This window comes from Labrus bergylta, chromosome 1 (assembly GCF_963930695.1).
Source record: "Labrus bergylta chromosome 1, fLabBer1.1, whole genome shotgun sequence".
NCBI lineage: Eukaryota > Metazoa > Chordata > Actinopteri > Labriformes > Labridae > Labrus > Labrus bergylta.
Window position 1 is genome coordinate 4108474 of NC_089195.1, and position 15284 is coordinate 4123757.

Below are 15284 nucleotides of genomic sequence, written 5' to 3' on the forward strand. Positions count from 1 at the left end.
ATTTAACATATGAAAGCAAATCAAAAAGTAATTGGAAGCACAAGTTAACCTCAACGCAAGCGGCTGAAACTAATCTTATTTAGGGGGTTTCCCAGCAAAATCCTTATACTAGTTTTTCACATATATAAAAAAAATGTATACATCCTCTTCTTTAAATTTATGGACCAAATTAAAAAAAGATATAATCCACTAAGCCCTCATCCTGAAACCCAATGAAACCCTTTTGAATTTGCAGTTATCACATGACAGCATGTAAAAGAAAAAAAAAGTGGCTGAACACTTCTTGTTTTATGTCTTTTGACCCATCAAAGTCCTTTTAAACTATATGAAGTGATTTCATTTCATTCATTTAAAATAGACCTGACAAGTAAGGCTGGGCGATTAATCGAGTTTCAAATATGTTTTTTAGTCTTCCCATGATCATGAAAACAAGATAATCAAGACTGAACAATAACTGTGTTGCATGATGTGTTGTGCTCGTTTTGTCCAAAGAACCTTTGTGTTGTGTTTCAAAGTGTTTGTTATGTATTGGCCGCCAAGAGAAATTTAGCAAAATGTTGTCATCATCACATGTTGATATCACTACACTGTGTAGTGTAACAGCACTGGTTGGATCAAACTGTAACTTTCATGACTGTCGTTTAAAATGAAGTAGAGAAATCTAGAAAAATGCTTTCAGAATTCTCTTTTCCTGTTGATTGAAATTGGTACCGAAACCTGACACCGAAACCGAGGTACGAACGGTTACACCTCTACAATCGACACACTCCCTCAAACCAACAACTACTGGTCTGTTCAGCACGCTGTAGAAAGAATGTTTAATCTGCTCATCAAGACAGCCAGTATCTCTATTAGAGTCCAGCACATGACTGTACTTAGAGTATTCACTGTGGTTTGTTTTGGCCAGTTGAACAGATGGGAATCTGAGAGGTAGGAGGAGGTCTATGACTCTGAAATCTGCTCTGTTTGGACCCCAGATGTGAAAGTGTGTTGGTGGGGGAAACAGGTGGCACTCATATTGTGTTGGTGTAAACGACCAAACAACCACACATGAGTCACATGTTAGTTTTAAAGCAGATGTTCAAATTCACACTGGTGCTGTCATTTCACAAGTTATTTCTTTGTTTTTTTGTTTTTTCAGAAAAAGGGTTTGCTGCTTTTCTTGGCTCCTGTAGCACTGAATTAGCAGAGTAAAAGAGGAATGGCGAGGGTGAACATGATGAACAATAACACCTTTAAGTGTTCCCTTAATTCTGACACAATAATCTGTTTTGCTGTGTGACACTGTGGACCAGTGTTTTCATTTGATTGTTAGGCTATAATGTGTTTTTGGTTAGCGGAAAGGGAAGAAACCTCAATACAGCATCTCCAGCCGCTCACTACTGCACAAACTCTGACTCCAGACTTGCAGTAGGTCAGCTCCCATCAATGGGGTTATTCTGGCTTCCCTTTTGTACAGCAGCAGTCGGTGGGGATTGAATAAATTGACAGGAAGAGAAAAAGAAAAAAGAAATCACTTCGTCTTCATGGGGCACATCGCCACATTCGTCATAGCCGCCTTAAGTCAACATCGACTTATATTTCTTTCTTTTTTTAAGCTTTATTTCTGGGGTTTTATGTCTTTATTTAGAGACAGGACAGTGGATAGAGTCAGACATCGGGGAGAGAGTGAGAGTAGGGAATGAAATGTAATAAAGGAGTCCCAGGTACCGCCCGCTTGGAGGACCTACATGGGCGCAAGCTCTAACCACTAAGCCACCGGCACCCCATTGACTTCTATTTCTGACCTGTTGCTGATCTACTTTTAAACGTCAGACACTGATTCAAACATCACAGTGTCTCTGTATCAACAAACACTTCAGTTCATCTAGAATAGAATAAAGCTCCCTGGTCATCAGTAATGTTAGCCAAGTTAAATCCATGTTCAAATGCTGAAACCAAAGCATGGCTTCTTCTCAACACCCCCCCCCCCCCCCCCCCCGCCCTTGCTCCCTATCCCTCTTCCTGCATTTTATCCCATCTCTCCCCCTATCCCCTTCACAAGCCCAGTGCAGTCTGGGCCTGTGAAGGCTGTTTCGTCATGAGCAGGGGATCCAGCCGAAGATTTCTGCCTTTTAATAAGACAGTTTTTTCTTACCAATGTAGCTTTTGCTGCTTTGCTAAAGTGCTCATGATGGATTAAGCCAGGTCTTTGTAACATAACAATAAGTAAGGTCTTTTACCTGCTTTTTGTAAGATAACAATAAGTAAGGTCTTTTACCTGCTTTTTGTAACATAACAATGAGTAAGGTCTTTTACCTGCTTTTTGTAAGATAACAATAAGTAAGGTCTTTTACCTGCTTTTTGTAACATAACAATGAGTAAGGTCTTTTACCTGCTTTTTGTAAGATAACAATAAGTAAGGTCTTTTACCTGCTTTTTGTAACATAACAATGAGTAAGGTCTTTTACCTGCTTTTTGTAACATAACAATGAGTAAGGTCTTTTACCTGCTTTTTTTGATTCTCTTCTAAATAACTTAAGCACCTCTCCACTTCCTTTATTTTACTCATAAGAACTTAATCTTTTTATTGGTCTTTTGACTTGTTTGCTCAATGGCACACAGTTGATGTCAGTGTGATTGTTTTTAATCCTAATTTTATTGAAAACATATATTGTTATTCTTCCTGAAGTTGTTCAGAACAGCTGTTTCTGTCAAAGTCAAAATGTGTTCATATTTTGCATTTGCTGTAAAAAAATACTTCATTACGCAGCCTGCTTCACCAACATACAGTATTCAATCTGCTGTAAATGTTAGTGCCGGCACCTCACCACGGAGGGGAGCTTCAGAAACAGCAGGAGGCTGCACAGTCAGGGCCTGACACATTTGTGAATTGTTCTGAATTGTTCAGTTTCTTCTTTTATTTTTCCATTACGACTCGCCTTACAGCGCTGCTGATGGAGTCTTAATTTGCACGGCGTCTTTACGTGCCTCAGCATGAGAGAGCAGGACACATTAAAACCAGAGTGAGGCTGCTTGTGGTTTAATCCAGATGTATTGCTCTTACTTTGCCATGAAGCGTGTAAAAAAGGGTTAGGGTTTTCTTTTCATTTTAAAACCATGGCAGAAATGGCTGAATTCTCATTATGTTTCTCCCACGATGACGACGCGTGTGAAATAGTGGTGTGCGCTGACTGTGGGTGGTCTCGGTGGCTTTATTTCCCTCATAGCGTGTTCACATTTTTGTGAATACTTTTGTGTTGGAGCCTCAATTCAACATCAGAGAGGATTACAGCGTGTGAATCCTTATTCCTCGCTGTGTGTCGTCTTATAGGCTGTGTGTGTTATGTTTCTGCCTTGATGTGTTGCTAACTGCATCTCTACAGTGCTGCTGTGACGGGGGAAGCATTACTAGAGGATGCAACCTGTCCATCTGCTGTAGTATCTTTTACGCATTAGGGGGTTATTTCACAGAGTTATCGGTTATATAACACATCTAAAGCAAGATTCAGGCCTTTTTTCTTTTTTTTTTTCAAAGGTGCAAAGAATCAAGATTATAGCAAAACAAAGAGAGCACAGCGTACCACTGCGGTTTAAAGTGGACGCCTACTGTTGCAATTCCTTTGGGGAGAAAAGGACAGACTGTGTTATGAGCTCAGAGAGAACACATTGCAGAGTACACACTGTTTTTGTTCCTGTGCGTTTACAACATGGGGCTCAAGATAAAGTAATATGTGTGATATTTAAAGTGTTTCATTTGACTACTTTCTGACTGCAACATTTTATGTAAGGCCTTATTTTAATGTGTTAGTGCTCCTGGAACTCCTGGAATATTTTACAACAGGACCTGAACTTGAGCACTTTTATCCCTTATGGACACTTTAGAAATATTATTTTTTAACAACCCAATACCTGACTGTAACTGTTTTATTTGATTTTAATTACTGACTTATCACTGTAGAGATTTCAAGCTTTTAAATTATTTTAGTGTATATATATTATTGTTCTTATTGCTCTATCATTGTTTATCATTTATGTATCATTGTTTATCATTTATGTATGTTTTCTCGGCATCATTGTAAATGAGGGTCGCCCTCAAAGATCTCTCCGAGAACTTAAATAAAGGTTGATGAATCAACGTTCAGTAACACTTTAACATAATTGCCTCTCATCAAGCAGAGCATGAGTAAAAATTTTTAATTTCTCTGATCACAGAAAAAGGTCAATCTGCGCAAAACTTATGATTGTGATCTTCATTACAGGAAGAGCACAATAAGTAGCAGTTATTTATCTACTTCTACTCTATCTACTTTATCTACTTTGTTGCACAATAAACATTCACAGATTAACTGTTTTATGAATATGTTCTCTTAATACACCTTGAGGCAGCGACAGCTTCGAGGTGTTTTTCTTTCCGCTTCCCTTCTATCGTTTATTATCCCTTTTCATTTGATTTTCTTCTCTCTACTTGAGTCGTTCTGTCTTGATTTCATTACATAAGTAGATTCACTTGAGGAAGGTACAATAGTGTCAAGCCGCATAGCTGACAATTTTTGTGATTTTATAACCACTAAAATGATGGACTCAAGTTGTCCATATATTTATCCCTCAATTTCTCAAACTCATGTTACTGTCGGTTGGCTGACCCGAAAGAATTTCATACTGAGAGTGCAAGTCTTATTATAGACTTTTATTATAATGCTGCAAACTATAATATGAGACAAACACATCTTAGAATGATTAATTGTAAGTAAAATCAAAAACTTACATTACTTACTTACTTACATTATTAAGAGAAAAGTGAACATCAGCCTTCACTGCACAGCAGGAACGAAAGCCTTTCCTGTCTCAAGCTTTGCTTTTACACATTGAGGACATCAAATTGAAGAAAATGAAGGGCTTTGATGACTGAAGAAAGTGGAAGTGCACCGCTTGAACCATGCATTAAAGGTGTTTTTATGATAGATGGGGAAGGGAGTGAGTGCATAAAAGGGGAGCTGACAGGTAGATCTACCAGCATGCTGAATATGTGTAATAGAAAGGCATTTAGCATGACATTCAAATTCACAGCAACTTATAAATTGACATTCAATTACCTCAAATAATCATAAGTACTGCTACATCAAGTTAGCATCGAGAAAATTCAGTCTTGGGGTTTTTGGAGCAGGAAGTGACTGTGTTTGTGTGAGTCTGAGGAAGAGAGAAAATGTTACTAAACCCTTCAAACGGGAGCTTCTTGGTGTGTGGATCTTTGTTTTGCTTTCCTTACCTATTCTAGTTTTGGATCCAGTGTGTCTTTTGTATTTGATTATAAAATAATCTGTTTTGGTGATTTAGGGTGATACAATATGTTTCAGATGAGTTGAACTGTATCAGAGCACCATTGTTATCCTCCGCTGCGTCTAACTCTCTGACCCTTCTACTAACTTCTTGTTGTCTGATTCTTAGTCAGCCGAATCACCATGCAAGTTACAGTCACGACAAGTTTTGTGATCATGATCAGCTGTATGATCAACCATGGCATTGAAAATAACACATAATAAAACAGAGCTGGAACCCGTGGTAATAGGATAAGGTTATGAATAACCATAATAAAATGTGAACCAAAACATGTTTTGTCACATCACAGTCTTTTCCTTAACAGAAATCCAAAACATTATTGCAACTCAACCCTGAAGCATTGACGTGTACTTGTTGCATTTTTTGCATATCCTTCTATCTGAGTTTTAATACAACAACAGCTTCAGCTCTGTTTTCTTTGTTTACAATCTGTCCTGTCCCAACCATTTCACTTTCACTACAAGGCACAGCAAGAGCCTCACGGATCAACAAAGGAACCCAGAGGACTCCTCCTTAAAGCACCTGACTGTATCAATAGTCACACATCTTGAAAAAAATCCCTGCTCCATCGTTTTAGCCAGCGGCGTGCAGGTTAACATGCACTGAGTTAATCTCCTGAACACACTCTGCTCACTCTGCTTTCTCTTTTATTCACTCTGAGATGCATAACATCAGCGTAATGGGGGAAGGAGACACACAATGCAACCTGACCTGCCACCACTTCACAAAATACAAACTGCATCCCTGGCTCAGCCTTTTGAAAAATCCCAGGTGAATTAATGAATTATTGCTCCGTCGTCTTTGCTCTTGTAGCCGCGTCAAGCTCTTCTCTCCCCGGCTTGTTGTCAGCACTGTGGCTTATAGGAAGCAGGCGGCACAGAACATACACACAACACATGCTGTCCTGCAGATTTACAATGTTTGTGCATATGTGTCAGGGTGCAGACAAGGGGGAATGTAAAGTACTTAAACAAGTGATAACTATCCAACAGTGTCAAACATTTAACCCTTTGATGTGCTGGGTACACAGAGGAGGCCTGTCGCTGCTGGAACAGAGCTTCAGATTGTCAGCGTGACTGTTAAGAATGTTTCAAGACATTCAATGCATGGTTGACTACGACTGCGAGCGACCATGAGTGATTACATTTTAAATGGATGATGTGTTTTTCTCCCTGGTGAGAACTTGTGGCGACCTTAAGTCATACATGGTATTTTCTGTGGTATTCTAAGCCTGTAAAAGTATTTTAAAAGTCTAAAGGCGTCAGACATGAAACCCAAAGCCATAAAACATTAAAATCGCACAAATTGAAGTTTAAACTATTCTCATAACAACACGTACTTTGGTCACATTTTATTTGGTACGCTTATAAGGGATAACAAAACCGAATCAAATGAGACAAAAACAAGAAATTGTCAAAAACATTGTTCTTTATTAGACAGTGAACAAACACAGTTATTCCCTCAAACACCAAACAAGTCAAAGAAAACGCTATAAGAAATTGAATTTTATTCCTGATTTGTTGACAGGATTCTTCTGTTGTAATCTGAAGTATAAAAACACAGCTGTACAGGGGGAGGGAATATGTGAAGGAACTTTGTGTGTGCCTTGTTTTACTATCTAAACCAACCGTCACTTTGAATATACATATATGTATAGATATATTATTTAATTTAAATGATAATATATGCACACTTATTTATGTAAATACTGTAATTGACATGTTAATTGACCCATCTGTCACATCACTGCATTTTACTTATCATGTTACTTCAGCATCTTTTGCACTATTCACCACTGCACTGTTTCATATTTAGTCATGTAAATATTAGTCTTTTCTTATTATGTTTATTGTTGATATTTAATGTTGTACCTGTACATAAGAGAGCACAGTTCACCAAAGTTAAATTCCTTGTGTGTGTAAGAATACCTGGACAATAAATCTGATTCTGATTCAAAATAAAAAGTATCAGAGTACAATTCACAGGACAAAAAAACCCCTCTAATGAACAACATGTGTTTTTTTAAAAAGAAAATCTATATTAAACTTAATCATTAGTACCTAAAGACCCCCATGGTAGTACTTTAGACTTATCCCACAGGTACTCTTTCATATCATTCTGACTTAACATGGGGGGTCCTGGTTGATCGCAGTCAGCCCTTTTGGGGGGATTATCAGAGGACTAAGGCTAAAATACAGTAGACACAGATCTACAGATCTCAAACGGCCTGTTTTAGCACACATTTCACATTTTCTGAAAAGTGGAGTAGCCAAAGGACGGAGAGGATGGACTTTTCTCATAACTGGGGGGGTTTGTAGACAGACTAGGGACACATATTAGTGTTAGAAACACATTGTGAAGTGTATTAAAAGGATCAGAAATGACATGACTAATCTGTAGTTGCATACAAAATAGTTCCAACTTCACAAGTCTACTTCATTCTCACTTCATTGTTTTAAGGTGTAAGTATTATTCAGCAACAGATTTTTTGTAAAGTACCATCAAGTGTAGTCACGGTTTTAAAAACAGCTCCAGGATCATCTCCAAAACTGAAGCCCTGAATCTTTGGGGGAAAAAATAATGTGCCTCCTCCTTATTTGGCTGTGTGTTTCTGGAAATAAAACTTTGATTACCATCTGTTTGTGCTCTTCTGTTTGTTTAACAAAGAATAGTGTTTTTTGGTTCTGGTGTAAACTGGCAAAGGGAACATTATGTGGTTTTGGAGCAGAAGCACAGCTCGGTTTATGCGGCCGAGGAGCGAGAGTGAGATAGTTATAACTGCATTGACGTATACGAGGAAGAAGTCTGCTTTCATGTCATCCAAAACTAAAACAGTCTGACTGAGGAAAAGAACATAATGATGAATCAAGGATCAAAAGACAGGAGCAGGAATGGGTTCAGGACCATGGACAGCTTCAGAGGACATGTCTACATGTCCTGTGAGTGAGAGCTTCTTCTCATTAGAAACCCAGTCCCATGTGATCATTGCAGGATTATAAATCTTTTAGTGTGCCCTGAGAGAAGACCAGAAATCAACAGAACTGAGTAGGGGGTGGGGGGGGGGTAACTCTTGCTATCCCTTTGAAGTCATTCAGGCCACTTTGCATCACTGCAGTCGGTTGACGTATCTGAGTTTCTTTGTGGTCAGATTGTCACTTTGCATTATTGTGTCTCTTTTACCAGATTGAAATCTCCCTTTGGTAGATTTTGAAGTTTTTTTTGCATCTTCTTCTTGTTTGTAGTCTTCACTTGTGTCATGTGATGGCTGTGTTTCTTCGTAGTTCTGCTTGGAAAGAATCTCTGTGTGTTCACATATCTGCAGAGATTTTGTGCCTATTGGTGTTTGTTTTGAATCACTTTGTAGTTGTTTGCTACTTTTTTATGATTTTTTGGTATCTCTTCTTGTTGCTTTAAATCTTAATGTGGTTATTTTTCATGTCCATGTGGTTGTTTTTTATCTCAATTCAATTCACTTAGCAGACGCTTTTAATCCAAAGTGACGTACATCAGAGAGTAAGTACAACACTAATCCATTCATACACCACCACCGAAGCAATGGGAGCAACGCAGGGTTAAGTGTCTTGCCCAAGGACACATCGGGCATGTTGCCCAGCTGGGGATCGAACCCTCGACCTTCCACAAAAATGTGGCTGTTTGCGTTCACATATACAGCTCCTCCGGGGAAATACCCTAAGTTTATCAGGAGATTTCTGCAAGTGTGAAAGTATTTGTATTTGTATTACTTGCATCTCTTTTAAGTAGTTTTGTGTCTTTCGGTAACTACGTTTCATCTCTTTGTGTCTGATTTGTATATTTTGCTTCTTGTAACTTTTTGTTTTTGCAACTCCTGTTTGTGTCTATTTTTAAATATATTGCACCTTTCTTTTTTTGGCTTCTGAAAAAGCAGAGTTAAGAGTGACCATGATCACCAGATAGGACAGCACTTTGTTCTTCTGCAGGGGGGTCGTTATGTAGATCTATCGTCATAGATCTATTTTTATACCCCAGTTGCAGGTTGTAAACATCAGTCATGTTGCAACTCATTTCCTGACAAATTAATTATGAACATTATGGAAAGCATAGCTAATTACCTCGCACTCATTTAGCTGTTTTTTTTCTAAAGGGGTTTAGGGTGCGATGTGTGTGAGGGTGGAGGTACAGACGTCTCTATTTTATAGTATTTTTTTGAGTTTGTGGATGTGTGTGTATATGTGTGTAAGACGGCTTAATTTTTGTCGCTGCAGCTCTTATAAAGGTGAAGAGCGATCCTTCTGCAGGAAAGCTACACTCCAGATTAATTCCACCTCTTGTGAGAACAGGGCATCATGACCCACAGGCTCTAAGGCAGGCTTAGACACTAGTTTGTGTGATTCATTAGTGAACTTCATTGAGAGATAATGACGCTGGCCGCGTGCTCTTCAGTTGATCCATACTCCCACTAAAGTCAAATATATTCAAAACAGAAAAGAGAGTTTTTTCTACAGATGAGGAGAGTCGATTGTCACTGTGTGATTTTCAGTCTGACAACCTTGTAAGTGCGAGAGGCGTAGGTGTGCCGGGGGACGGGGAGTTTGCTTTTTTCGGCTGACAGCTATACAATACTTGTCACTCGATATTTTCTTCCAAGCAAAACCCTATTATTCAAATTTTTGGAAATATCAACAGAGAAAAAATCTCATCTACATTTGATACTTTACGCTCTAACTTTCCTCTGAGCCTCCAGCAGCTCTGTGAGCCACGCGAGCAGGAAGAGAACGTATGCGTCGAGATGCAATGACATAACCCTCTTTAATGGCTTGTGGAAAGTTTTGACCTCAACATTGACTTTTAGGATGTCAAAGAGGGCCCAACTGGCGTCGGAATAGCACAGTCCTGCACTGTCATAAAGGCTATGGGACCTTGACCCCCTCTGCACACCCACCATTTTCACACAGGCCACGATAGACCCGTGATCTTCAAGCTTGAAGGACTTGCTTTCAGCTCTGTGATAACATGAGGTCAATTTGGCACAAAGGGGCTGACAGGAAGGAGTCCCCAGTCTATTATCCATTCAGCTGTGAATTTAGAAAAAACTGTATTATGGGTAGAGCAGATGCCATTTTGGCAATGATGACAGTTTTGGGAGAAGAATTATGTCAGGCAAATTTAAGATAACATTTAAGATAACCAGTAAAAAATAAAAACTCAGTCCTGAATAGCCTACACTATTTTGGATGTTGTCTCTGTGTTTGCTATTGTGAGCACGGTTTTGTATGGTCCTATGGTTTTCTTTTTTTTTTCCTGAATTGTTTTTAATTCTTCATCTTTTGTGATTTTTTTTTATACAAGAATTGAAATAAATATCCCTGCCACAGTTCTACCTGTTGGCACTTGATGTTGCAAAAGAATCCATCAAGTATAGACATATTATAAAAATGCTCAGTCTCCTTTAAATGGCAAGAGACTGATGGTAAACAGCTCATTTTGCATTGTTAGTCTATTCATACATACACTGATATACTGGGAATATTATGTTTTGAATTCTCAACATTTCTGTCTTATTTTGAAGCTTTACTTGCCTCCCATGTCTTCTAGTCAAGCCATCAAACTTATCCTCCTGTTTATTGGTGTCTTCATTGTTGCAGTCTGTTAAAAAACTCCATGTGGCACTCATACACACTTTATCAGACAAAAACATTAAAAGACAAACAAAGAAGAAGAGGTTCATGCTCCATTGTTGTGTCATGATGTAATCAGAAAGATCCTAACAGCTGGCTGTTTTTTTGTTTTTTTAGAGGAGATACATTTGTGTCAGCCCAATAACTCTGTTTGAGTGTGATCTAAACAGATTCATGAGTTAATGTCTTCCTCTTCCTTCCTCTGCTGTATTTCTGATAGCGTAGCTGCACATTTCCTGCACCCTGATTTTAGATACAAATCACTGACTGGGATTAAGAGTCATTTCAGTGTTGAAAAAAAACCTGGCCCCTTGCCAAGCTTGTTAATCTAAAGCCAAGAACATGTTTTAAAACTAGCAACTAGCAGCTGCCAGCTTCCTCAAATGTGTTTGGTTTTTTGTAGTTGTGTGGGATCCAAGCTCAGCCCTTTGAACAGTCACACAACATGACAAGCTAATTTACCAGTCGATTCGGGTGGTAAACCAGCAACTCCCATAGTGTAGGAAGTTACTGTATGGGTGTTTTTGGTTTCAGATAAGTACCTTACTCTTTAATAAAATGGTCTTTCTCTGCAGGGATCCTTTTTTTCACTGTCGTCAAACACTTAGCATACCAATGGGAGATTACGTTGTCACTGTTAAAGCTTGCTCTGCTCTGGACGCTGAGCGCAAACTACAGGGGCGACTCCAAATAAATCATTTACCCCTTGTGTTTTTTAGACACCAAAGTATGCAGACATAGGGCCTATGTTTAAAGGCTTTATATATATATATTTTTTTGATCCAGCAGATGTCGCCCTTGAGCACCAGCATGAAACCAAAACAACTCGCGCTGCATTGTTGTGTTAGCATGCTAATGCTAGCGATCTTTATTATGCTGGTATCTTCACACTGCATGTAAATTTACCTGAAATGAGCGTGATCTAGAAACACAGTTAAGCAGTGAGTACAGTATGTTATTCTTCTTTTCTCTAGTCCCTCAATTAAACAACTTTTATACACGAGGGGAGGAGTCAGCCGGCCGTCCCAACGATGTAAACAAAGTGAAGATAGGACTCTGAAAACTCTGAAAACATCACAGACAGTGGGACTCGGGTGTTACACCCATTGTAGACAGTCATGACTCACAGAGTTATTTTCAGAGGATACACTTGATTTATATTACATTTAAGAGTGAAAAATCACATGTAAAGACTTTAAAGGACAAGAACTCCCAACATAAGTTGGGAAACTGTAAGCTGTAACTGTAATGCTGCTTTTATCAATGTTTCTATGACAACTTTGAATGAAACGTCGTCGTTGTAACAATACATTGCTTTGGAACGGGTAAAAAGAAGAACGCTCAGCTGAATCTGTAGCCCTCGCCATACTTTTAGATGAATATTTAGCTGTTCTGGATTAATGTCATACCTCTTATAATGTTGTTTTAACGGTATTAGGCAGCTGTTTTCAGTGAAAAGCTCTTTATTAAACTTACTGTACACTACCTGCTCACTCTTCAGTGAAAAAAAAACACTAACCTGAGATTGAAGTCTCTTCTTTTTGAAGTTTCAGGTATCACAAGTTAAAAGGCCTAAAGGTCAGAGCCCAGCAAAAGGTCTCCATAAATGATGAATGTGCACCTGTGCAAACATGAAGCCGGACACGACTTTAAATAAACTGTCTGCTTATAAGTCTCTCATTGGACAACTTTAAAAAAAGATGGTACACAGGGCAGGCTTAAGAGGAGATCTGCGCTGATAAAAAACAGATGTTGCTCTCAGCGTTCAGCGTCAGGGGCCTGATGCCTTCACGTGATGGAAAAAAAACATGTTATGGTTATGAAGATACGGTTTCCTGGCGAGGGAGCAACAGTCAAGAGTGTGGAAACAGTCAGATGTTTGCTTGTTTTCCAACAGAGGCAGCTTCACTGCTTGTTTCTCGCAAATGATGTTACACAAACAAGCATGATTAACTTGATATCTGAGGAAATTGAATAATAGTGTGGCTCATGGTTCGCTGCACAGAGGAAATAAGTTCTGTGATTGTGCTGCCAGGTTGTGCGTGTACTGGTCCTCCCGTGATGCCAAATCTGAGTTCAAGAGTTTGTCACAGAGGAAAATGCAGCAGACAGTTCTGATGAAGAGCATATTTGTGAGGAGTGGAAATTGAGATTTTTATCTGATGGTCATTGTGGTGGTTTCAGCTTTTTTCCACCATGTCATTCAGTCTGATTCTAATTGTGCTTGTGTTTCTGACTCTGTTCTTTGTTTCTCTTATGTAGGTTCGTCCTGGTCTTCAGCTGCCTGGTCCTCTCTGTGTTCTCCACTATCCCCGCTCATCAGGACTTCTCCTCCTACTGTCTCCTCATCCTGGTAAGAAACTCAGCAACAATCAGCCAAAACGTCATAACACATCCTACAATTCTACAATTCTACAATTCAGTTAGCAGACGCTTTTATCCAAAGCGACATTCATCAGAACAGCAATACGTGCACTTTTCATTAGTGAAACCTTTTTCACTACGACTTACTTCCCCTACCTTTCACTTTATGCCCTTTGCAAATTGCAAACCCACAGCCAGCTCATGAATTGACTTTAACAATGTATCTCCAAAGGCATGGGACAGAAGAAGAACAGTTTAAACTTTTAACACAAAACTGACTTCTGTTGACTTCTGCAAAATGTCCCCTGCAGTACATTTGAAGGAAAGGTAAAAAAAATTAGGTAGGGACAACCAATCAAATGCAAAGAACACTAAAGAGGCTGTTCTTCACCTCTTACTCTTTTTATTAGAAGAATTCTAAATGACTCTTGTGCAGGCTTTTAACCCCCTCCCTTTAACTATCCCCTTGATCCCTACCTGTTGACCAATTGTGATGTCAGCCTTGTTGTTGTTAGACACGCCCCTCACCTCCATGTTACCTGGCCAACAAACCAGCAGCAACCTGCATGTGCCCTATTGGCTGATAAACATATATGTGGAGGCATTTGATTGGTTGTCCATACCTTTTTGAATTTTTTTTTTTACCTTTCCTTCAATTGTGTACCCACCCTATTTAAATTATGTTTGTTAATCTGTTTCTTGATGAAGGCCACGAGCCGAAATGCGTCGGTCTAAATTTTTAATAAAGTTGATCTTCTTACTACAAGTGTTGCTGGAGCATTTTGACCTCTTCTAAGCCTTTAACTCTTCATGCACCTTGCAAGTTGGTGAAGTTTGTGCCAGAAAATCCTCTTTTTCTCCTTGCAGTACATTTGCAACATATAAATATTATTGTAAGATAAAGTTTCATTTGCTCTGCATTTCTTTCTTATTTCTTTGTAGTCGGTGAGATTGCATAAAGAGAGAAATCACACTTACTCTCAAGTACTGTAAAGTAATATTTGTACAAATATTGTGCATGCTTTTAACTGATATACATATTACGTGTTTGTGCCTGTGTGTGTGCAAAAAATATCTGTTTATCCACTTTGGAATTTTTTTTATTATTTATTTTTACAATTGTTATTATTATATTAATTGTACACTGTTTGCAATCAGTTTTAGTGTTATCAGCTGTTGATAACAGACAGCTGAGGTCAAATCTAATATCATATATAGATTTGTAATCAGTGCTGTGTTCCTTTAAATCAGATGTTAGAAAAGGAAAAAAATCTAGTTCTCTTCATTAATTTGATCACTCATCTTGAATATGATAAAATGTTTCTATGGTTACACATCATTGGAAATGTACTCATGTGATGTAATCACAATAGAAAATAGAATTTAAAGAAACTGAAGTTGTTAAAGGACCTTTAAGACCCAACATCTAAGGAGAGGGTTTTAATCAGTTTAGTCATTTCTGCATGAAGGAACCTGCGGGAAAAACACAATTTTGATGTACTTGCAACTAAATATAGACATTATTAGATACAGAAACATAATTAACTCTCCATTTTAATGACTTAGTAACTGCATTTATAATGTATAATTAAGTGTGAGGATGTATATGTGATAAATAATGTATAATGTCTCTGTTCAAATCACTTCTGTCTCTGTGTGTGTTTGGACAGGAGTTTGTGATGATTGTGGTGTTTGGGTTGGAGTACATCGTCCGTATCTGGTCGGCAGGATGCTGCTGTCGCTACAGAGGGTGGCAAGGACGCCTCCGCTTTGCCCGGAAGCCTTTTTGCGTCATAGGTGAGTCGTCACCTATTTGACGAGTCTCTTTAATACTAAGGGAGAACCCCATGAGGCCTGCGAGAAACAGACATTTGCTGATACATTTTTCTTTCTGAGATGATGCTGCATTGTTTTCTCTTCTGCGTGTGTGGCTTAACAACAGGT

General features: G+C 38.7%; 1 protein-coding gene across 5 annotated transcripts in view; it reads left to right on the forward strand.

Moving 5' to 3' along the window:
- Window positions 1-15284, forward strand: part of kcnq5b (potassium voltage-gated channel, KQT-like subfamily, member 5b) — a 118869-nt gene that overhangs the window by 77001 nt on the left and 26584 nt on the right. For all 5 annotated transcript variants that reach the window (XM_065965876.1, XM_065965911.1, XM_065965944.1 and 2 more), the window contains exons 2-3: window positions 13239-13329; window positions 15011-15137. In XM_065965876.1, the coding sequence (XP_065821948.1) occupies window positions 13239-13329; window positions 15011-15137 (218 nt within the window). The remainder of the gene's footprint in view (window positions 1-13238; window positions 13330-15010; window positions 15138-15284) is intronic.